This window comes from Crinia signifera, chromosome 6 (assembly GCF_055691185.1).
Source record: "Crinia signifera chromosome 6, ASM5569118v1, whole genome shotgun sequence".
In the NCBI taxonomy this organism is placed as follows: domain Eukaryota; kingdom Metazoa; phylum Chordata; class Amphibia; order Anura; family Myobatrachidae; genus Crinia; species Crinia signifera.
In genome coordinates, this window is record NC_139222.1 from 134555707 (window position 1) to 134582167 (window position 26461).

Here is a 26461-nt window from a genome sequence, read left to right on the forward strand (position 1 = left end):
AATAATAAACAGCCATTTAAAGTAAATAAATGATCCAAAGCAATTGTTTTTGGGTAAAATAAGGGCTTTCATTAAATTTGGGTTGAAATTTCAAATGCCTCATAAGTCATAAGGTAGGAGGTGTCCGTCCAACATTTTTATCTTAAAATAATAATGTTCCCTACTGTACCTGTTTACACCCTCAGGGGGTAGCAAATAAAAAAAAAAACTGTGAGTTTACTCTGACTGCTTTAATGTGAGTTTGTAAATGGACTGTGAAATTCATTTGCATTGCAAATTTTTTGTAAAAATGGCAACTTGCAGCTTGCACAAGGCGACTCAAATGTCAATATGAACACAACAGTATTGGCATTTTATGCTGTATGCCATGTCCGTCCAACAGATTTTGACACATGGCAATTTCGGGCTCCAGATGGGTCTTCTGATCCATGAGAAGTTGGTACTCTTTATTAAGGCTCTCCAGTTCAGATCGGATCTGCCCCAGCTGGTCCTGAACACAATTGGTCGTATTTTGCAGCTGAGCAAGTTCCGAAGCACGCACAGCCTGTGTCTCTGCTAAGACGTCTTTTAAAACTGATACCTAAAATACAAATTACATAATTACTATGATACTTACAATCATCGAGAATATCGTTTGTTAGAGCCAAGTTACAATATTTGTCTGTGTCTCCATCAGTGGTGCCACCAAAGGTGCGGCTACATTTTAGACTGGACTGCAACCCACTGGTCTCCAGTGAAAATGAAAATAAAATAGAGACTACCTGTATATTGCATAGAGAATTATCTATAAACTAGGTTTTTTTACATATAATTTGCAAAGAAGTAATACTTTTCTCTATAGAAATCATCACTTACATGAGGTTCTTGTGATCCTTAACCTTGCAAAAATATATATGAAATTGTAGTATTTTTAATAACAATTCGAATTGTGTAAAAAAAAAAGTTTTTGAGTGTGCATTTGCTGATAACACCAATCATTAAATAAGATTCCATTTTATTCTAGGAAAGTAATACCCCTTTTACACAGAGGCAAAAACCCGGGTTTTTGCCTTGTGGACCTGGGTCATTGTCGGTGTAAAAGGGTTAGTGAAAAAAAAACTTGGGTCCATTTTCCCAGGAATCCTAACCTGTCCTGACCAGGGTGGAACACGGGGACCCATTCACTGCAATGGAAAAGTGGCACTGGGAGATGCTCTCATCTCCCAGCGCCAGACCAGGACCCATCCCCGGGGACATCACCCCCTTGCATTATGCAGGGTCGGGAGGTGATTCTAAAGGGGTGACAAGCCAGACCGCACCCAGCTTGGAGCCGAGTCTAAAATCCCTGGTGCAACCCAGCTTTTTAGACTAAAAGAGGTATAAGAAAGTCTTTTTTTCCAGCACTGGAAAGTATATACACTTTGTAAGTGTAAGGAAAAATCCCCTCAGATGATTGCTCTAACACAATGGAAAAATATATGACTCGTCAGGAATATTATTTTATTTGATACCTGCCCTCAGAAGGATTGTTAGCTGTGGTGCTAGGGAGAAGGAAGTTGCTGGATGTGCAAGGTGAGGGGAGTCAGAGTTAGTGGTGCTCAGCTGCTGTGGTGGTGGGATGTAAAAAAAAGCCTGTTTTCTGGATTTTATGGCATTTTCATATGTACTAAGCACCATGGACATGCGGTGAAGTAAATGGCAAGTACCAGAGCCAGATATGCACACAATATATGAGCCATTGGGTACATGCCAGCATTGTACACATGTGCAGCAGTGTGTACTGCTGGAGATTCACTGAGTTTTGATAGGAGATGTGCAGAAAAGGTAGCCAGGTGAGGCACTGCCTCACCTGCCATAGACTTTTTACTCCAGCGTTTTGACTAGAAATATTATTACAATAATAAAAATAAGATTTTGTTTATAAATTATTTGTATGGTTGACATACTTTATCAATTCAAAATGCTGGCATATGCGCTAGTATGACAGGAAAGGCTGTGATTCACTTGCCTCACCCCACCGCACGCCAATGCTAAGCACAGGGCGGTGACATACCGGTGTGGAGGGTAATGTCAGCTTTTGCTGGCATTGCTATATAGAATCCTACAGGATGTTTACATCAGTCTTCCTTTAGTACATGCCAGCCTTTGTAATATAATTTGCTGTTAGTTGTTACTCAAAGAGATAAAGGCCAGAAAACAGCCATTGTCTATTTTCATGTGCTGTCCTATATTGATTTGATGAAGTACTGAAAATCCAACATACCATGTTCTGCTCATGATGCAGCTCGATCTCCATGATCATCAAGGCGTGCTTTAATTCCATGAATTCAGGGTGAACAGGCTGCATCTGATCTAAGCCAGAGGCCGCCTTATAAATAAATTCTTTACACTACATGACATGATACATAAGATAACAATTAAGATACACACAAAAGTAAGTAAAAATGCAGATAATTTTAAAACCACAAATTAGAGAAATGCTTTTCTTTAGAGATCCGAACCCACCCAAATTTTGCAGATCCAAACCAAACCAATCTTCTTCAGATTTTAAATCTGAATTTTAGGTTTTTGATTGGAAAAAAAGTAAATGATTTTATTTGTGTTTTTTTTTTAAATTTCAAGAAATCAAATATATAATATTCCCATTTTAAATACAAATTCAAATTAAATCACTTGGTGGTTTTTCAAAAATAAAATAAAACTAAAACACTATAATAAAATTATAACTACAACTCGATTATAATTAGGTAACCAAAAATGTTATTCCATTTACCCTCTTTTTATTCACTGACTTTACACTGGTGTTAGAGAATAGTTAGAAACTATTATAAGTCCATTAAACCCTATTATTTAGTTACCTTCTTTATGAACAATTGCTCAACTTCTTGACGTTTTTTCTCGATTAACTCTTCATATTGAGCTCGAATCTCACACAATGTTTTGTTCAGTTCTGTATATGGGGCTGCTTCCACCTCAACACTAACTCTGGGACCCAGCTGAGCAGTTAAAGCGTTTATCTCCTATAATATTAGATAACACATGAATTACACTTCATTTTGTAGGACCACATAAAATATAAAATGTTTTGCATGGAAAAAATTATTTCAATGGACCAATTGTCCTTCAACTGTGATATGAATAAATAGATTATTATTTGTATTTAGCAAAATAGTTTCAGTACATCACCCTTTCACTGTGTCTCCGCAGCTTCAAGAGTTCTAGTTGAAGGTTTTCAACCTTAGTTTGCTGGTTACTTGTTTCATCATTAAAGCTTTTCCATGTTTTTTGTAGACCATTGACATCAGCCTTAATCTTGAATCTCAAGCTAAGCTCCTTATCATACCTGTAACAAAATATGTATGTGTATAGACAGTCACAATACATAAGTTATGGGTGTAATTAAATAACATCTGTATGAAGAAATCCTTGCTTTTGGTAATTACAGCAGGAAGTACTGTATAGTACCCGGCTAGAGATTGTGATCTTTATTCCAGTAGCTATAAGCTTGAAACTAACTTCTGATTTTTGTAAGACAAAGCTTTATTTAGCTGTCTGTTGACAAGTATTTTTACTCTTTAAATGATTTAGCCTAGTTAATGTTTGTCATGCTACTGTGCTATTATGTATTTTTATTTATTTTAGATCAATTCATCTAACATGCTGTAAATAGTTATACTTTGGGTACAATTTTATAAAACAATTTAAATACAGCATCCTCCATACTGTATGCCACACCTTACTAATAGCCATAACAGTACTCAGCAACTCCTTTCAAATCTCCACTGCTCTGTGAACCAGCACAGGGCTTTTCTCCCTGACATGGTGTGTACAGGCCCAGATTAAGAGCCACATGGCAATGGGGCTGTAAATGATCAAGGTCCTATAGTGAGAAGCAGATAATCTGTGACCAGTGCTGTGTGCGTGTGTGTGTGTGTGTGTGTGTGTGTGTGTGTGGTCAGAACTATGTGGGCATGTACATCAGCCCCATTGCCAATTTGGGATGTGGTATGAGCTGCCGACAGGTAGGATTCCAATGGTTATTAGAGAGCTACACACTCACCGGGCGTTTTGCAGCGCGGAGGGAGGGCTGGGGGCAGTCTGCGGCATGGACGGGGAGCACCCATGAGAACGCTCAGCGTTTAATGGGCGCACCAATGAAAATGCTAAACATTCCCATGGGTACATGAGCGGACCGATGCCTGCCAAGGTGGGTGGCTGAAATCAGATGTCAGCCACCCACCCAGTCTGCCCGTCTTCAACCATCACATCAGCTATCTGCCCGTCTCCGACCAGACACACATAAACAGTTCCGACTGACTTTCATTTGCAAAGGCAGGAGAAATCATTTGATGTTCAGCAACCATCAAATGATTTCTCCTGCAACAGCGGCATTGTCTTCATTACACATCCCTTCACATGGTTGCGAGGGGAAACGGTGGCATGAGGGCGGGTATTCGGCAAGGTGGACACTCTGGTGCTCGGTCTTGGCAGCTTACCGAGCTATTCAGTATCTGATATTTTATCTCTGATGAAGCTGTAAGTGGATCCATCGAGAAATATGTTTGGTGCATTCATTTCTATCTCGATGCTATGAAGATTGCACCTTTCATAAACCAGCTTCAACATGAGACACAGCATATCACAAGGATTCCAGGACTTTTATACAACTGTGTAAAGGATCACCACCATACTGGGACTCCCTCTTCTCAAGCCTACAAATGTCCTTCTCCTATTTTTTTGAATAATAGAAGGTCTTGACGCCCTTCCTAACAGTTGCTGGCTAATAGCGTAGCAGCTTCTTCTTGAGGATTATTTTTATATTGCATATTCACTTATGTTGCATTGACTTACTTGTCATTAAACCCATCAAATGTCGTCTTGCCATTTTTAATCTGCAGAACAATACCTACTTTCTTTGTGGTAGCTGCAGAAATCTGTAAAACAGACAGGGACATAATATAAAATTACAATGCAAAAAAAACAAGTGAAGTCAGAGCACACATCCTGATAATCTTTACAGGAGCATTGTGAACTGTCCTTGGCCAAGCAACTAACTGTTACACCTGGCATTGCCAGGTCTTCTCCTTTCTCTTTCTCTACTTATCCCTCTTTTCTCTTTTTTTCTCTTTCTTTCCTCCACCCATCTTTCTCCACAAATCTCTATACCTACTTCTTTTTCTCCATCCTTCCTCCTCTCTTCCCATCTTTCCAGTTCTTAGGAAATCTATAAATGGTTTATGCATTCCCAGAATTATCCATTTAGACTTATTCTGTTAGATAAAAATTTCTTATATATTATTGGAAATATTCTAAGCAGTGTTGGACAGATGCATGAAGGGCCCAGAAAGAATGCAGTGATAGGGACCCAGATTTATGGGTGCACACCATAGGTGCTGATTCTGTGGGTGCTTGAGGGCCCAAGCACCCACGGAAATTGATGAGCACCAACCAGCTCAGCAGTGGCCCACCCGCCCATGACCCACTGCACTTCCCTTTATGTATTTTGCATTGTTGCCATAATTTGAATATTGGAGACAACTGTGCTGCGTAATATAAATCAGTATTATTTTGTGGCCATGCCCCTTTCTCAGGAAGCCACTCCCCTATATTTTTGGCTTGACCACCCACCAGCACACAGTCTCCAAAAGGGTTGTGCCAGCTTCCACAGAGGTCTGGCTAACTGTTCGAGTGCATGGTCTGGGTAACTTAATAAAGTTATATAGTAAATACTGCTAGTGCATGCATGATAATGTACCAGATTATTAAGAGCAATTCGCTGTTGAAAATACACCATAGTCCTTTGCAGTATAAGGTAACTGCAAAATGCATAATGTGTAATTCAAGTGTACAGTCTGGAACCTGATCTGTAGAGAAGGAGATGGCTCTCTAGGCAGTGCGGCACACTGCGGGTTTTGTCTGTACTACCTGTGAACCAGTCAAACCCTGGTTTTAGGTCTATTAGAACCTTTTTATAGGCTATGCTTTAACAGAGCAGATCAACACTTTTCTTTTTATGAAATTGACACTAAGGGGTACATTAACTAAGATGGGAGTTATATTGAAGATGGGATGTTGCCCATAGCAACCAATCAGATTTTACTTCTTATTTGTTTAGCACCTTCCAGAAGATAATAGATAAAATATGATTTGTTGCTACGGGAAATATTCCATCTTCAACACAACTCCCATCTTAGTAAATTTACCCAAAAAAGTGTTGAGTTCAAAATAAATGTCATCATCACTTCTTCTTACACACAGTTAAATCCTTAAATACTGGAAACACGTACCTTAAACTTATGGAGAAATTGTAATATTTGTAGACCATAGTTGCCTACCCTCCTGTATTCTGCAGGAGACTCCCTGAAATAACAGCAATCTCCCTCTCTCCCTCATTAGTCTATCAATCTCCCTCATTTCACCTAGCCCACATTACGCTGTTACATTATTGGGGAAAAAAGGAATGAGAGATAGATACATTTACACTGAATCATCGGCACCATTTCCCAGCACTTTAGTGAGTATAGTTGCTCTTACTAACTGCTTTGGGGCTCACCTACATTTGGATCTACGTGCCACGTTCACAATCTCTTTTCACAATCTCTCCATATATGGAACTAGACACCCCCTTTGGGGGCGGTGTGCAAAATTCTACTACCAATTATAATCTCCCTGAAACTAGTTTTCAAAAGTACGCAAGTATGTTCTAGACACAGTTTAGGAATATCATCCACAGTTCAGGAACTGTTTCTGCTATTTTACAGATATGTCATTTTATTGATGTCAAACATTTATTGATATTTACCACTTTGTGTATGAATTTTTTTATATATATATAAGCAATTTGCACCTGTGATAATGCACCAATCTAGAAGTCTCATAATGCTCCTGCCTAATACACCCCAATTGCTTCCAACTAAAAGAGTAGGTTGACTGCCATTTACTGACACATTCAGTGCGCCTCTTAAAAATCTCTTTATAAACCAAGTTTATTTAACACTTTCTATACAATAAAATGAGATCTCTATTCAGCGATCAGAGATTAGGTCAATAACCCATGAAGTTCCCCATATCATTAGATATTATATTTTGCAGCATTAACTGTCTGCCATTTGAGGCTACTGTATGCTATGGTGAACTACAATTTCAAGCATGTTCTGTGAACTTCTAGGTCAGTGGTAGCTACCAACAGTTCACATATTCCAGACATCCTAGCTGCTGCACAGCTGCACCCATTACTCACTAACACATTTAAATGATCCACAGGTGGAGACTATTGCTTCACTTGTGATTCTGTGAGGAGATCTGGAAAACATTAACTGTTGGTCAGGGCCGTTTCTACAGGCGGACAAGCCGTGCAGCCGCCCGGGGCGCCGTGTTTGCCACCACGTGACTGCACGGCTTGTCCGCCACTGCTAGCTGCCGGGGCGCTGCACCAGCTCCCCCATGACCCCGCCGTATCACTTTGCTGGAGCGCCGGGTCAGCACGGGGGAGCGCTGCGCTACTGAAGGGACACCTGACAGCCGGAAGGATCTCTCCCTGCCTTCCGGCTGTCAGTATGAGCAGGGGCGGAGCTTGACCTATGGACTCGGACATTGTAGCCCAGGCCACATAGGCGTGCGCACGGGGGTGCCAGGGGTGCACAGGCACCTCCTAATGACCGGGCACCCCCCGCACGATTGCAGCCACGCAGACACAATGGGGTTAGCGGTGGGCGCCGACGCCTGTAAAGGACAGGCTGTGTGTTTAGCTGCGCTGCGCTCTGCTCCGGGTCCCGGGACCTAGTTGCTGCTGATTGACAGCACCATATAGGGTGCCGGCGCCAATCATATCTGACACAGCAGCCTGCGGCTCAGTGACTGGCTGAGCACGCAGGCTGCAGGGAGAAGGAAGGAGGCGTGGACCTGCAGGTCTCTAGGAGATGTTGTGCACAGCCTGTCTGCCCTGCCAGGCATCTACATAAGTAAAAGTAAGGCACACTACAAGTACGGTATGAGTATATATATATATATATATATATATATATATATATATATATATAGTGTGTGTATATATATAAATGTATATACACACAAATACTGTACTTACATATATATATATATCTGTAGAGAAAAAACAGCACTCCCAAAAATCTTCAAACAACTGCTGGGGTGTCCATGTAACTCAGACCACAATCCAAAGAGGCCATATATATCCAAGGAGATAAAGAGCGCACTCACCAGACTTGAATTAAAACTTCAAACTTTTATTTGATCCTTTAAAAATTCCACAAGGCAAGGTCGACGTTTCGGGTCATCGCATGACCCTTTTTCAAGACAACAGACGCCTGGATCCCTGTCACACTGCTTCAGGGATCCAGGCGTCTGTTGTCTTGAAAAAGGGTCATGCGATGACCCGAAACGTCGACCTTGCCTTGTGGAATTTTTAATGGATCAAATAAAAGTTTGAAGTTTTAATTCAAGTCTGGTGAGTGCGCTCTTTATCTCCTTGGATACATATATATATATATAATCCCCCCTTGATCTTCCCAGCCTTTCCTTCCTTTGCCCCCCCAACTCTTCCTTCTGTCTATGCTGCCTCTCCATCCGTCAGTCTGTCCCCCAATATGGTACTTTGTCCCCATCTGTCTATCCCCCCCCCCCATCTATCCATCTATCTATCTATCTGTGCTCACCCCTCCTCTTGTCCATCTGTCTATCTATATTGTTTTATCTGTCCATCTTTGCCCCCTGTCTGTCCTGTGTTATATAATATGTAATGGGCATTACGGTGTGTGTCATAATGTGTAATGAGCATCACGTATGTCAAATAATGTGTAATAATGTGTAATGGGCACGACGGTGTGTGGCATAATGTGTAATGGGCAACACTGTATGTGGCTTAATGTGTAATGGGCATGACGGTCTGAGACGTAATGGGTATCATGGTTTGAGGCACAGCGTCTAATGGGTATCACGGTGTGAGGCACACTTGTTATGGGTTTCATGGTGTGAGGCGCAACATGTAATGGGCATTATAGTGTGTGGCATAACGTGTAATGGGCATCACTTGTGTCAAATAATGTGTAATGGGCATAACTTGTGTCAAATAATGAGTAATAATATGTAATGGGCATCACGGTGTGTGGCATAATGTGTAATGGACATCATGGTGTGTGGCATAATGTGTAATGGGCATCACGGTGTGTGGTGTAATGTGTAATGGGCATCATGGTGTTGGGCTTAAGGGGCATTATAGTGTGGCGTGTAATGGGCATTATGGAGTGTGGCGTAATGTATAATGGGCATCACAGTGTGGGACGTAATGGGCATCATGGTGTGGGGTGTATTGTGTTAAGGGGTGTAGTTTGTAATTGGCATCACGGTGTGCGGCATAATGTGTAATTGGAATTAAAGTGTATAATGATTTATGTAGCCTGTCATTGTTTGGGCTTGATCTCTGAGGCATACTAGGTCACTGTGTGGGCATTTAGGTTTTTATGTCACTGTGTGGCCTTTAGCCCGCCAACTTGAGTGTGGGAGGACAATGACCATTACTGCGGTAACCAATGTTTGGTCATGCAGGTTGCAAGAGTGAGGTGTAAGGTAATTGTTTTCCTGCTAGACCACGCCCTTATATTAAGCCACCCCCTTTAACTAAGCCACACCCCTTTTTCGCCGTGCGCGCCTTTGGCGCGCACAATTTAGTCTCTTTCACATTATGAATGGGGGGGGGGGCGCATTTTAATTTCTTTGCCCTGGGAGCTAAATTCTCTAGAAACGGCCCTGCTGTTGGTAGCTCTCGAGGACTGGAGTTGGCTACCACTGTTCTAGGTTTTATAGGCTTATAAAAGATTGCTTATTTTTATGTTATATGAATTTATTTCCTAAGACGATGGCAAATTTGCTGTAAGTACAAACATGTATGCTATTAGCAGTATGTTTACAAGCAATACATGTTTGCTAAATAGTCTCTGACTTTATACAGTATCCTGTACATGCATAATAAGTATTTTAGCTTGTTATTTTTCTATCATGTTTTCAGGAACCTGTACTATTTATTTACTCACAGTATTGCAATTTATTGCAAATTTTCTAATTGCGACACAGTACTTGCATTAGACATTATATTATTTCATTATATTATTAAGCCTTAGAAAGGTCTCAGAAATCACAAAGATATGAATAGAAATGACAGACAGGTTTTCAATACTGTATGTGTCTCAGTCTAAAATAATATATTGCATTAACTGTTTTGCATCCTCTAGTACAGACATCACCAAACTATGGCCCTCCAGCTGTTGTGAAACTACAAGTCCCATCATGCCTTGCCACAGTTTTGATATTTGGGAATGCTAAAACTATGGCAAGGCATGCTGGGATGTGTCATTTCACAACAGCTGGAGGGCCATAGTTTGTCCATGCCTGCTCTAGTATGTCCAAATATATTCTTTCAAAATAGTGTTTATATTTTGTTTTAATGCCATACCTGGTTTTGGAAATCCTGAATTTTCCGGGAATAATGACTTCGGCCAATGGTCATGCTTAGAGCGTTAATCATATACCACTCACTGATCTTCTTCTCCAACTGGGCATTCTCTTTTTCCAGAAAATGTATCTTCTCCGTATAAGATGGTCGCCTTTTATTTAGGCTTTGCTTAGACTCTTTTTCATTTAGGGTGACTTGCTGATTATTCAAACAACCACCATCCACTGTACAGGTACTTGTGTGTCCACGGTTTAAAGCAACACAGCTTGGATTCTTCTGAACATGCGAAGGTTTGCAGTAGTCATCATGCTGTGAAGTATAAAAAGCTCCATGATGAACAAAATGTTTTTTTCCAGAATGGGATACATGAGGTCCTTCCCGAAAAGAAGAAAGTTTTGGCTCATTCTGTTTGTAGACTCTTTCATGATGAGATTGATGAGAACCTCTATGACACATTTTAGTGCACATTTTTTGAAAATGAAAACGTGCATGAAAAATATGTCTGTCAGATCCAGCTGCAAAATAATTATGTTTCATCCTGTACACCGTCAGCAAATGTGTGTGAGCAGCCAGACAGGTTCAAATATTTCAACATTGTCAAATGCTTTGTGTCTGTAGTACCATTTTTTTATAACATGATCATCACGCCTCATAAAAAGTTGATTAGTGTTTATGGCTTAATACATAAGTTCTAACAATGAATATTCTTTAAAAAAAAGACTCATGCAAGGCAAGGTCACATGATTTTTACATTGTTACTCACCTGGCTGTTGTAGAGTCTGAGATTATCCAGTCAACTTCTTCAACATTAATAATATACAATATTTTATATAAATGTTCATAGTATATTTCAATAAGGGAGGATCCCTGTGGGGTGCTCTTGTCCAAATTTACAATTGTTACATTAAAACCTAAGGTTTGACGCTCATAAAATAGCACTGTAGGACACTTGTGAACAAGAAAATAGCATAATAAATAAGGTTATAAATGTGTCTATCACTGTATCAAAGACAGTAGTATGAAGCAGATTTTAACCAAATTTGTTTTAATATGAGTCTTGAATAATTTGTTACTGTCCACATATGTGTCAGGAAGGTATATATGATAAATATAAAGTAGTCAAACTGTCTGGAATGTACCTTATTATATATACAGGGTGAAATTTAATAGGATGAGAGATTCAAAAAGTGAGAGATTTGGCAAAAATCTCCAGTTTTTTTTAAAAGCAGCAATCATTTACACCTCAAAATCAATCTGGTTTTGAAGTGTAAATGATTTGCACTTAAAAAAAAAATGAAGATTTCTTACCAAATCTCTCACTTTCTGAATCTCTCATCCTATTAAATATCACCCTTTGTATACAGTAAGTAGGAAATTCTGGATTCTGACCCTAACCATCCCCTTTGGCAACATAACCCTACCGTCCCTTCCTGCAGCTTAACCTAGTGCTAGCTAACGCTAGTGCTCCACTCCAACCCTAAACCTAATAATAACCCTAAAACTCACTTGCTTGGCATAGAGGAAGCAATTGAAACCACACCAGCAAGTGCATTACCAGATGTGGTTGCAAACACTATGACCAGACAGATACATAGCATGGATGGCTGCAGGAAGATAATCTTGCTTCAGCCATCACTCACAGAGCTACCTCCCATCCCCCTTGCACCCTCCCCTAGTGTCTTCCATGTTGCCTATTACTGCTGAAGAGAGTGCATGGTAGTAGGACAAGTGGGAGTAAATGGGAGGAATCATTGCAATGGTCTCATGTTTTCCGATGGTGGTGATCTGATGTTTCAATGTTTGAAAATAAATTCATGTTGGATAAGTTTAAATTGGTGTTCACCTTATTCACTGATATTAAAAAAAACTATTACTAAGCGTTTTTTGTAAAAACAAAATTGTTAGTTTAGTGTTTAAGCATTGGCACTCCACAGTTGCATTCCGCAGATACTAAAGTAAAAAAATGCTCAAGCAATGAATTATCTCTTGGGCCACTATTAACCATAAGTAGTTAACCCCTTCCCGACATATGACGTACATTTACGTCATATGTCGGTTGCGGGGGAATCAAGCCAGCTCACGGAGTGAGCTGGCTTGAAAGAGAGCAGGTAATGGCTGTATATTACAGCCAGGCACCTGCTCTCACGGCCACGAGCGGCGAGTTCGCCGATCGTGGCCGTTTAACCCTTTAAGCACCGCGGGCAAAGCGCCCGCAGTGCTTAAATAGCTGATCGGAGGGGGGGGGCGCCCCCCTCCGGCGCCGATCGCGGCCCCCGCGGCGAGATCGGAGGGTGCCGATCAGTTGCCATGGTAGCCAGGGGTTTAATGTAGACCCCTGTGCTGGCCGTGTCAGCATTCCTATTACATCCTGCCTGAGGCAGGATGTAATAGAAAGTGCTGAAAATCACTATGTTCAGCCATAGAGCTCGATGGCTGAACCTAGTACAGGCGATCGCGCCCCCTAGTGGTCAAGTACACTAGGGGGCCTTGTAGTAAAAGTAAAAAAAAAAAAAAAAAAAAAATATTAAAAGTTCAAATCACCCCCCTTTCCCCATTTCACAAATAAAAATAAATAAAAAATAAAACAAATAAACATATTTGGTATCGCCGCGTTCCTAAAAGTCCGATCTATTAAAATATAACATTAGTTATCCCGCATGGTTAAAGGCGTAAACGGAAAATAATTCCCAACGCCAAAACTACGTTTTTTGGTCGCATCGCCTACCCAAAAAAAAATAACTAAAAGAGATCAGAAAGTCGCCCATATCCCATAATGGTATTAATTAAAAAGTACACTTCAGCCCGCAAAAAATGAGCCCTCACCCAGGTCCGTAGGTGGAAAAATAAAAAAGTTATAAGCCGCAGAACATGGCGACGCGACGCAAATTAGAAAAACCGTAAAAGTTGCTATTTTTTTTTTTAGTGGTAAAACATAACGAAAACTATATAAGTTTGGTATCACCAGAATCGTAACGACCCATAGAATAAAGATAACCCATCATTTTAAACGAACTATGAACTCCAAAAAAAGCGTAACCAGCGCAAAATTGTGGAATGGTGTTTTTTTTTTTTTTTTACCCCACATTGAATTATTTCCTGATTCCCCAGAATATTATACGGTATAGTAAATGGTACCATTACAAAGTACAACTTGTCCCGCAAAAAAAAAAGCCCTCATGTGTCTATATAGCCGGAAAATTAAAAAAGTTACGCTTATTTGAACGCAAGGAGGAAAAAAAAAAAAATTAACAAAAAAGGCAATGTCGGGAAGGGGTTAAAGGCTAAATTACAGTAGAAGTAAATTGGTTGAGCACACATTATATTAAATCCCCTTAATTGGTGTGGGCTTACAATTAAGTTACAAAACATCTAGGTGTGTGTCACCAAGATAGCAATTATAAGTTAAAAAAGAAAAAAAACCTATGCGCTATAAATATACATGTACAGTATATTTACTGAAGATGGTAACATAACTTTCTGATGATGAACAATGAGTTTAAATGGCTTATCATTTGTCCCTACAACTAAATTTGATCCTTTTTAGTGGCAAACTGAATGACAATTGAAAATCTCAACTGACAATTGAAATTACGTGAAATATTTTTCAAAAACCCTGTCTATTTCCTAGGATGAGCCTATATTCATTCCACAAAAGCTTTTGAGGTTATTACCAGGGTCATCATTTAACCCTCAATCATATAACGCCTCTATAAAACTTATACAGTATGTCACTTATTGATGAAAAACTTCTTGGATTGCGGCACACAAAGGATACAATTTAAGCAAGGATAAAAGGAAATCTCCTGCAAATAGCCAGGATCTTGTTTTCTGCCTGGCAGACAAGGGTGTGCCTTGAGTGATACCGTTCATGAGTGATTATAAAGCGGAGATAATGAGACAACTCAGTGATACTCATATGTATAGGATGTTGCCTGGAGATCAAACTTAAACCTTTAAATAAGAGTCAACAAGCGTTGTCCAAAATGCGATTTCCACCATTATCATTATCATTTCATCTCAACTTTGAACATCTTTAATGCCAGACCTTCCGATTGTGCCAGTCCTGTATACAATTCCCACTGTGTACAAGTCACTACAACAACCACCAAGATGTCCAATTATTGCCGCCAGAAATTCTCTTTATCAAGCAGCAATAAATATATATATATATATATATATATATATATGTATATATATATATATATATATATATATATATATATATATATATATATGGATACACTTCTTCAACCTTGCATCAGGGATCATCCATGATATTTGTTGGACACTACATACCTTTTGCGAATATTAAAATCTTTGCCTCTATTGGATTATGATATATGAATGTTCAGCTTAGAGGTACACTATCATTCTGCATCAATAGCATTACAAAAATTATTAACCAATCATCCATCATATAATTCATTGTTGAGTTATTGAAAATTCTTCTTACAAAAAAATTATTTGTCTATGATAATCAAGTCCTTTTGCAGCTTACTGGATGGGCCATGGGTTCGAACAGGGCACTTTCATTTTCAAATAAACGTATGTATGTAATGTATATATGTATGTAGGATTATTTTATACTTATGGTACATTGACAAATTACTGTTATTGTAAGGTCCTAAGGAGGCTTTTATTAAAATCATTGAGTGATTGCCCTGTCAAGTTATTGATTACTGTCAGTGATAAAACGATCAATTTTATGGTGTTTTTCTTGCGACTGACACTGTTTAGCTTACCCTATCATATGGTGGTGGCTTGAATGAGGTGCTGGTCAAATAATGGACATTCAGGTAGGGGTGTAACTAGATATTCATAGGCCCCATAGCAAATAATTTGAAAGGCCCTTTACTTAGCAACTTATGGTGATAAATATATGTAAAACATATTACTTAGACAGTAATAAACAACTTAACAAGGGACATTAGTGAAATGCTTGGGTGAACAGTCTATTTTTGAATGTTTCCAGAGTGGAAGCTTCTCGAACTGAGCGGGGAAGTGAGTTCCATAGAGTTGGAGCCACAGCGCTAAAACCTTGACCTCCAGATGAATTCAGGGAAACTCTGGGTACTGTTAGTAGTCCTTCATCAACCGATCGCAGTAATTGAGTGGGACAATAAGGGATCAGAAGCCGCTGAAAGCTCGACCCCCAGATGAATTCAGGGAAATTCTGGGTACTGTTAATAGTCCTTCATCAACTGATCGCAGTAATTGAGTGGGACAATAAGGGATCAGAAGCTGCTGCAGGTACCTTGGGCCCTGGTCATGTAGAGCTTTAAAAGTCAGTAAGCCAATCTTGAAAATTATTCGGTACTCTTTACTAGCACGCCGCCCATCGCGGGCATTGCGGCCATCGCATGCACTAAAAAACGGGTGCGACGCGATGGCCGCGATGCCCGCGATTTCCCATAGGGAACAATGTTAAAAGTGTCAATGGACGCGATTTTAGTGTTCAATGCCTCAATGCCCGCGATTTTTCCATAGGAAACAATGTTAAATGGGCCACAGAGCCCAAATAGTCCCCCTGAACTCTGAAATGGCCCCCACAATTGTTAACGCCACCCCACGATCAACGTGAACCCAAAGCGTGGCGAGCGCAGCGAGCCCGCGCTGGGCGGCGGTACGCGTCCTCTGACCTTTTCATACCCCCACTATCCACGTCGTCGGAGAATAGAATAGTGTGTCGAGCACAGCGAGCCACCGAGCCCGAAGCGTGGCGAGCGCAGCGAGCCCCGCGAGGGGACGCGGATACCTTCACAGGTAAACGCGTCCCTTCGCGGGCTTCACAGGTGTCTGCGTCCCCTCGCGGGGCTCGGTGGCTTGCTGCGCTCGCCACACTATTCTATTCTCAGCTCCACGCCGACGTGGATAGTGGGGTATGAAAAGGTCGGAGGACGCGTACCTCCGCCCCTCGCGGGCTCGCTGCGCTCGCCACGCTTCGGGTTCACGTTGATCGTGGGGTGGCATTAACAATTGTGGGGGCCATTTCAGACTTCAGGGGGGCTATTAGGGCTCTGTGGCCCATTTAACATTGTTTTCTATGGACAAATCGCGGGCATTGAGGCATTGAACACAAAAATCGCGTCCATTTACACTTTTAACATTGATCCCTATGGGAAATCGCAGGCCTCACGGGCATCGCGTCGCACCCGGTTTTTTAGTGCATGCGATGGCCGCGATGCCCGCGATTTTTTACCCCCGATGACCGCGATGCTAATTGCAGGCGCCGTGCTAGGTAAAGAGTACCAATTATTCTCCATATTATAGACAGCCACTGAAGGCAGTACAGAATGAGTGTTATGTGGCTGGAATGGGGCTGATTGGTTAATAGCCTGGCAGATGTATTTTGTACCATCTGCAAGCGGTGCAATTCTTTTGCTGTGAGACCGAGGTAGAGGGCATTGCAATAGTCAAGGCGTGATGATACAAATGCATGCATGGCTTCTGAGGGAGATCTTCTGAGGGAATTAAGTGCTTGAATCTGGCTATATTCCTTAGATGATAGAATGAGGATTTAATTATGGCTGATACCTGATGTTTAAGTGTCAAGCCACTCTCCAGGACAACACCAAGATTCCGCACATGTTCCATATTTTAAAGTTCTGCATACCCATGTTTAAGTCCTGTTGGTTGGATCTTCAGCAGTCTTGCCCTGTAACCTATCATAAGCACCTCTGTTTTATTAGGGTTCAGTTGAAGCCAACTGGCACTCATCCACTCCTGTAGCTCAGATAGACAGCCATTTAGGGTTGGTATTGGGTTCTCAGTTCCTGGAGCAAAGGACAGGTATATTTCTGTATCATCTGCTTAGCAGTGGTAAAGCAGGCCATGACGCCTGATTATTTCACCCAGTGGTAGCATGTAAACAGCAAAAAGCAAGGGAGATAATAAGGATCCCTGTGGGACACCACATGGAAGTGGCACTGGTGATGATGAATACACTCCAGATGAAACTCTCTGTGACTTACCAGTGAGAAATGATTTGATCCAGCTGAGAACTGTGCCATCTAACCCACAGATATTTTTCAGGCGTTGAATTAGAATATCCTGGTCCACGGTATCAAAAGCTGTTGAGAGATCAAGAAGGATAAAGATTGAGCAATCACCATTAAATATGGTCCCCCTTCAGCTTTGGGCTCCATAGCAGCTGCACGCCTTGCACCTATGGTAGCTACGCCCTTGCATGCAGGACAGACGAATGGCCTTTTATGAGCTCACATTTGCTTGTGGTTTCATGCAGCAACCACAACATATCCCCCTCATCCTCTTGCAGTTCTACCCATGACATCCTCAATTTCTACGTCATCAGCAATACTTATACTGTTCATCCCCACATATACAGAGGGAGTAAAAACAATGGAAAGGTCAGGCTCCCACATAGCAGGACACATTTAAATTCTCCTCAGGGATTTTTTAGTGTTTCTGAAAACCCAATCTGTTCTACTGCCTTAGTGGTTTTCAGTTTTATTTACACTTAACTTGGGCCACAGTTCTTGTGTGCTATAAACAACACACAATGGGGTACAGAGTGCAGGATCACAGTACAGTATACACAGTGGAGTAAGGCCTATAGAATCACAGTACTTGTATACACAGGTGGGTACGTTGGACACTGTGCTATGTTATGCTATGACATATCATGGGTGCATACTATTTTACGCAGCTATGCCATTCCATTCTTTTGTGTTACCATCACTATCCACGATGGCGCGGAGTTGATTCTATAAAGCGTGGTGAGCGCAGCGAGCCACCGATCCCGAAGTGTGGCGAGCTCTGTGAGCCCCACGAGGGGAACCGGATTACTTTACATGTATTCCGCATCCCCTCACGGGGCTCGCTGCGCTCGCCACTCTTTATAAAATCAACTCCACGCCGACATGGATAGTGGGGTATCAAAAGGTCAGAGGACACGCTCCAACGCCCCTTGCGGGGCTCGCTGCGCTCGCCACACTTCGGGGTGGAGTGGATAGTGGTGGTGTTTTAGGAACACATTCACACCTGCAATATCATACAGCTGCACACAGTAAAGATGACATGTGTTACCAATTAACTGTATTTTACCTAAATAATTCGATTGAAGAAGCATAATTAATTAATTACATTGATTACAATAAATAATGATAATAATAACAATATATCCACTTTAAACATTACAACATTAATTTGTAAAAATCATGAAAGCAAATCACACTCAATCATCTTTAGGGAGGAACTTAAGTGCTTGGAGTATGCGTTGGAATGGGTCATCAGCTCCCAATGTCTTTCTCCACACAAATTCATGTAAATACGATTGCAGCTCGTGTCGTGCTGTGCCTCTTTGGCGCATATTGCGCCATTTACATGCGCCCCAAAGTCTCTACACATTCTCGGTATGAACCCCTGTGACCGGGTCAATGAAATTGAGCCTATGGTTTACTTGAAAATGTTGATAACCTGCCAGTTCCAGCTGTTCAGTGCTGTACGCCCTCAAGCAGTCCGTATAAATAGTGGTGCCTGGCTCAATATTTTCAATTATACACTCCATCAAAGTGGTGGCATCACATCTGGGCACCCTTTTAAGGAAACAATGTCCGGTTTCCCGACATATTCCACCAAAAATACACTGCTGTTGCCAAAGTCTTCCCAACGTTACTTTTGCATTCACGAACAAGGTTTCATCAACCTCCACATTGTGGCCAGGTCCACCGATCCACCGCTGGGGCTGCGCCATAATGTCCATGGTGCAAGCTTCTCGCATCCAGCGGTTATACAGGACCGCAGTTTTCTTCGATATGTCAAGCTGCTGCACACAATATTCAATGGAGGTGAGCTCCTGGGCCCAGGAATAGATGAAGTGCACCAAGGTGACAAAGGATAAGCAGCACCCTGGAAACCAGTGGGCCGCTCTGAGGTTCACCTTGAGCCGGCATGCTTTCACATGGCACCGCCACATACACTCCTTCACTGAGAGGCGCATTGCGTGCCCATTCATGCAATTCTGCATCAGCGTAAGGAGTTCATGCTGTTGGAAGAAGAGTATAGCCTCCGTCTGAGGCAAGCTGAAGATGTTAATCAATGCAGCAATTTGCAAAACTTGCTATAGTTCTGCGATATTTCACCAGCACCTCTGAGGGATGCTTCCAGTCCTGTCAGAAAATCACCTCAGCGTGAGTCTGAGAGGATCTGACAGGGGGCGGGAATAACATGAAGTGGGAACGGGAGTGGTACTGAAATCGCATCGCATGCCACTATAATGTGACATGCGATGCAATTTCAGTACGGTACCGTACGTAATGAAATTGAGCGCCAAGCTAGGAAACAAGTACCAAAGTTTTAAATAAATGATAGTGATGATAGCAGGTAGGACTCAGTACCAGATTGGCCCAAATTGGTACAGGGAAAAACTCCCGGTGGGCTCCATTTACAAAGAATCCCCCCCCCTCCAGTAGGGCTTAGTTTCTGGACTGTGCACCTGAATTATACATTGTTAAACTATTAGAGACTAATACCCCTTTTCCACTAGCTTTGAATATCCTGGGATTTTGCACGGGAGCACACAAAACCAGATATTGCAGGCAGGTGGAATCACTCCCAGTTCAAATGCATTTCAACCCGGGTAGCAAGCAAGGTTGAACATGGGTTCAACCTGACTGTGCAGTGTAAGCAGGCAACACGGGATCTGTTCAATGCAATGGAAAAGGGAAAGGCTACCAAACCCCTCTGGTGGCTGGCCACACACCTTGACCATGGGTCCCTACCACTGGGTGGGCCATTCATGACCCAGTCAAACACTTGTCAGACTTTGTGGTCCATTTTTAATATTTCCTAAATGCACATCTTCTGTATTAGTATGCTAGCCAAAACAGACATCAATTTTACGGTTTTGTCTTAAAAAGCACTAGGCAGAATCATTTATGTACTTAAAGGAAAATTATAGGTTCATTCTCTTTACAGTTGTAAATTACTCTATATAATTTTACTGCTAACATATTTTATGGATATTTGGTACACACTAATTCTGTAGGTAAAATGGTTACAGGATGTCCACGGTCTTAAATGTACAGTGGCGTAGCTACAATAAAGGCAGCCACCGCAGCTGCTTGGGGGAGCCGCCTGCGGTGGGCGCCCACCCGGCGTACTGAGAAACTAGAGCAGAGACTGAGATGCAGGGAGGGATGTGTGGAGGCTGAGATGCAGGGAGGGATGTGCAACGTGTGCAGGGAGGGATGTGCGGAGGATGAGATGCAGGGAAGGATGTGCAACGTCTGCAGGGAGGGATGTGTGGAGGATGAGATGCAGGGAGGGATGTGCGGCGTGCACCTGTCACATCACAGCGTGTGACAGGCAGCAGCGCCGGCCGGGATGAAAGCAGCAGCTGGACGGGACTCTGGAGCCGGGGCTTACATAGGAGGGCAGCAGCAGCAGCAGGGAAAGGCCCTTTACTTTCCACGCTGCAGTTCTGAGCCCCGCCTCCTCCCTCCAGTCACTACTGAGAGCAATGAGAGCCGGAACTGCTGCTACCTGCTTCTTCTCTGCAAGTGCCAGTGGACAATTACCCTGGCCCCGGCAAACACCTGCTGCTGGTCTCCCTAGTGCTGCTGCTGCTCCACCCAGCGCCAGTGGTATGTTACTATTATTATAATATCTTGGGATATATGTATGGATGTGATTTTGGGGACATATGGATGTATGTATGCATGAGGGTGCAGTGTATGTATGTATGTATGTATGTATGTATGTATGTACGTATGTATGTATGAGGGAGGCAGTGTATGTATGTATGTATGCATAAGGAAGTCAGTGTATGTATGTATGTATGTATGTATGCATGAAGTAGGTAGTGTATGGATTGTTGTATGTATGTATGAGGTAGGCAGTGTATGGATGTACTGTATGTATCAGGGAGGCAGTGTATGTATGTACTGTATGTATGATGGAGGCAGTGTATGTATGTATGTATGTATGTATGTATGTATGTATGTATGAGGTAGTCCGTCTATGCCCGCCCCCCAGTTCCATCCCAGTGCCTACCCCCACTCCCTGCCCAACATCTGTCCCCACTCTACCTGCCCAGTATCTGCCCCCTTCTTCCTGCCTAGTATCTTCTGCCGACTCACTGGCTATCCTCTGTCTCCACCAGCATCTGCCCCCCCCCTTCTCTCCCTGCCAACCATCCGTACCCCTTCTCCCTGCCCACCATCCACCCTCTGTCTCCCCTGCATCCATCCCCTCTCTCCGCCCACCATCCGTTCCCCCTCTCCATCAACCATCCGTCCCCTCACTCCCTGCAAACCACCCCCTCTCTCTGCCCACCATTCATCCCCCCTCCCTCTTCCCAGCACCTGTCTTCCTCTCTCTGCCCAATGTCTGTCCCCCCCATCCCCAGCATCTCTCCCCCTCTCTCTATCCAGCATCTGTACCCACCCTCTCTTTACCCAGAATCTGCCCCATGCGCACTCCTCAGCATCTATCTCCCCTCTCCCCACATCTGTCTCCCTCTCTCTGCCCAGCATATACCCATCTGCCCCCCTCTCCACAGCATCTGTACCCAGCTAGAACTGTATCCCATGCACCGGGAATGATGAAAATGAATTTGTGGCTCCTGGGAACAGTATTTCCTTTGAGTCCACAACCCGTTTTATTAGGCCATACACACATTTCTAGGAACCTGCACGAAACTGCCCCCCCATTTACTTATTGAAGTGCCCCCATTGACATTTTTTCTTGATCCCTTTGTGTGTGTGTGTATGTATGTGTGTGTGTATATATATATAGTGGGGGGGGGAGCAAAATTTACAGTTACGCCACTGTGTGTCATATAATGTTTATTTGATCAGATGTAAAAACAGGGATAGTAAGATATATGCAGACGTACCCTAGAACAAGTATTAATACATCTCACACATGTGCATCTGCAGAAAGCAAAGTTTATTCAAATAAAAAGAAAGTAAATGATTGACAATACAGTCCAAGAGCCAACATCATCTGTGATACACAAGCCCACTGTGGCCTATGAGTATCTTGGTTTCTGTGATCACATAACTATACAATGGTTGTAAATTAGTGGGTTACAGCACAATATCTTCATACTGTTGGGTGCTAGAAGTATCTGTTAGGGTTTATTTAAATATTAGAAACACGTACATTGTTAAGTTAGCAGATATATAGAACACAAATATAGTGAGAAACATGTGGAATTTTAGGTTTCTATATTATGACAGTATTTTACAATTATTACATCCTTAAGTCATTGGTTTCCAAACTATTCCCGGAACTCTTGAGTGCCACAAGATGCACGGATGCCTTGGGTTGGTGGTCCAGGACCAAATCAATTTATGGTCAAAGTAGTAGGCAAAAACAGTTGGCTGCTGGTTATAAAAATAGATAAGGACCACTTGGCCCATCTAGTCTATTCATGTACACACTTACACTCTAGGGTAAGTTTTCGTTGGGAGTAAATTAACCTACCAGTATATATTTTTTGGGGGTTGTGGGAGGAAACCGGAGTATCTGAAGGAAATCAAATAAGAACTGAAAGAATATACAAAGTCCAGACAGTTAAAATCATGGTGGGAATCGAACCCATGACTTTAATGCTGTAAGGCAGTAATTCTAACCATTACACCAACCATACTGCCACATGTGGTAATAAGACGCAGTGCTTAGCACATATAAACATGATGTATGTGACATATGCCCCAGGGATTGACAGTGCTGTGTTTATCAGAAGCAACATGGCACCTAGAACTAAGCATAAGGAATAATACTTCATCTAAGCACACCACCAGATGAAAAATTAGTCAGTGGGAATTGGGGGTTGGGCATATAAAGTGTGTGATGCCCATTTCCTGGCACACACAGAGAACTGCCAATCCCTGGGGGACTAGCAAGCACATATATTACATACATTACATATATCAGAACATGTATTTTTAGATGTGCAACTGTACAACCACCACATCATTGACCATAAGGATTACAGGTAGGCACAGAATACATCATTTTATATATTTTTCCAAAGTTTTCAATAAAAACTTTCAACACAGGGTTGCCGTAAAAAGAGTATTGATACTCTAGGGTGCCATGATTCAAGAAAGTTTGGGAACCACTGTGTTATATCAATGTACAATGTACAAGAAATATAACTTCTCTATGAAGGAGTAATGTCTTTATTGTCGATTACTATACTACGCCAGCCCGAAACAGCCAATAAATATTCTAGTGTTCCAGCTCAGTAAGACTTCCTCAGGTAAGTAGACATATTTTTTTGTGTCAAATTGTATTTGAATCTTAACAGAATATGTTTCATAAGAAAACACCCCCACTGTACTAGAGAGACCTCCACTGTACCTACAATGCCTCTTCTATTATTCTAAAAGAGCAGAACACATTTCTTGGAATACATATAATATTGATAATGCTCTTCGTACAAGCCATTGCCATCACTTCCTATACAACTCCACTGATTAATAAAAGAAAGGTACAGTAACAGTATAATTAGTAATAATAACAAAAGAAAATTCTATGATATTGCTATTAGATTCACACTGGGCCTTCTCGATCTTCCAGCATGATTCAGGGATCTTTTAGCATTTGGGCTCATGGGCATGCTCAGTGGCATGGTGTGCCACTCTGTGGTGAGAGCCTAGAAACAATAAACATAAAATTAATACAAGTTTTTCATCATGGAATTTTGACAAACAAACAAGTAAACAAACAAACAAGTTTTTGTGGTAAAAAATTCCTATGAAAGGCAATCATAAAGTATTCATACTGTAGGGTGCATTAAGGGCCAAGTCCATTCACCTGCACTGCAAAGGGTTTTGTACATTTGCTAAAAAAATTGCTTTGCGATCAGGTCTGAATTATGCACTTAGATCATTTTATATATAGCTAATAAATATTTTATTTTTCCCTAAAAATATTTTTTACATATGCATACATTATAGATAATGGTAAAGTAGAACAAAGGGTAACTTAGGTATATTAGAGTCATACACAGGCCTGATATATGGTATGCAAAAATGAGATCTTAGCTCATAATGAAAGCGTTAGCAAAATCATTTAAAAAAAAGTTTTCAAATTCAAATACTTGTAAATGTAAAAATGTATGTAGAAAATCATTTAAGAATTGTCCTCTAGTTCTATGTGTGTAAAATTATATATATATATATATATATATATATATATATATATATATATATATATATATATATAAACTTGTAATGAAGGAAGCGTCACTCCAGGACTTCATGCAATATTTAGAAATTTATTTCGTCTAGACGAAATAAATTTCTAAATATTGCATGAAGTCCTGGAGTGACGCTTCCTTCATTACAAGTTTGCATACAGGGTAATTCACACCCAGGAGCTGGCACCCAGGCGAGTACCGGACCCGATAAGTCGGCGAGTGACGGCCTAAACACACAAGTATATATATATATATATATATATATATATATATATATATATATATATATATATAGGGGTTGGTGCGGCCCGGCACTCTCTGCTACTTTTCAGCTGCCCTGGTGCCCATCCATATATCTTTATATTGAACAGAAGTTGTATACAGTTTATAATTATGAAGAGGGTACTAAATCACAAAAAAGGATCTGGTGGTTATAAAGTTAAGAAAAGAATACATAACAGACAGCAAACACAACATAGAGGGTCACCTCCAATGATTGGGGAAGAGTGGCATTGGATACATCAAGAGGCTTCAGGGGGGGGGGGAGATTTCAAGGGGGATAGTGGGCAAAATCTCCCCTCCCCTTGTGTGTGGGGGCTTTAAGCTCTTTTTTATGAGTCACGAAAGCAAAACAATAGATATAAATTGCACTCAAATAAGTAACAATTCATGAATAAAACCAGATTTATGTTAGGAAATGGAAGGACCCAAATATATAGACATGGCACAGATAATGTGGGCCAAACATACACAATTTTCATATGATTATTTCAATGGTTATGTCCTAAAATATGCAACACTACTATTTTTATGTGCATAACATAATAAACACAAAATTAATTAAACATGGGAGTTGGGATAATACTGTTACAAAATAGCCATGGAATGTAGTTATTTTACTTGGCTGTAACAGCTTTCACAGATAGTGATAGATGTACAGTAAGCTTTGGATGTCTGTATATAATTACAATATTTTAAAAGTTTCAGACATTTTCAACATGTTTAGCAAAATAAATCTTGCTTTCCATTCATTGTTGGGATACATTTTGTCAAATATATTTTTCAAGTGTAATGCATTTCTGCCACAGTCATATATAGGGGGCGATGCTCTAAAACTCTCCGCCCCCCTTCTCCACCCATCGCAATCATAATTATCGCATATGTTCTAACATATGCGATAATTATAGCAAAAGATAGCTCTTGCGTTAAGAGCTGTCCTTTGCGGTGAGAGTCGCCGGGTCCCAGCAGGTCCCGGCGGCTCCCCCCCTCCCTCCCACACCCGGCAATGCTGCTGCTGCGCCGGGCTCTCCTCCTCCCTGCACCCGGAAGAGGATCAGTGCAGGGAGGAGGTCACAGGTCCGGGCAGCACAGCGCTGTGCTGCCCGGACACAGGTGAGGGGGCGATGCGGGGTGGCGGGGGTCTGCGCGGGGTCATTGCGGGTGGGTTCGCGTTAGAAGCCCATTGGCTTCTATGGGGCATTACCAGATTTTTCTGGCGATGCCCCCCGCCGCGGTAACCCGGCGGGGGGATGCTTAGAGATCCCGAAATGCGGTAAAAACCCGGATAACGGGGTTTTTACCGCATTTTTACCTTAGAGAATCTCCCCAATAGAGAGATACTATGGAGCATTAGAAAGAAACACTAGCATACACAGATGGTATTTATCAGACCTAAAGAGAGAAAAGATTGTGACTGATAAAGTACTAATTTACATTTTAAAGGCCATGAGTAAAATATTACATAAGCTGATTGGTTGGAAATTTATCTCTTACAATTTTCTCTCTTTACAGGCTTTCATAAATACCCCCCATAATCTTCACTTATAAACTCACCATGTTTTCCA

At 41.6% G+C, this 26461-nt stretch overlaps 1 protein-coding gene across 1 annotated transcript; it reads right to left on the minus strand.

The window, feature by feature from the left end:
* Nucleotides 1-325: 325 nt before the first annotated feature.
* Nucleotides 326-17735, minus strand: LOC146009647 (keratin, type I cytoskeletal 19-like). The gene is made up of 9 exons (XM_083150100.1): nucleotides 17666-17735; nucleotides 17416-17514; nucleotides 11208-11244; nucleotides 10445-10889; nucleotides 4831-4913; nucleotides 3166-3322; nucleotides 2838-2999; nucleotides 2243-2368; nucleotides 326-580 (listed from the first exon to the last, which is right to left on the minus strand). The coding sequence occupies exons 1-9, from the start codon at nucleotides 17733-17735 to the stop codon at nucleotides 326-328; spliced, it is 1434 nt and encodes a 477-aa protein (XP_083006226.1).
* Between the last annotated feature and the right edge of the window lie 8726 nt (nucleotides 17736-26461).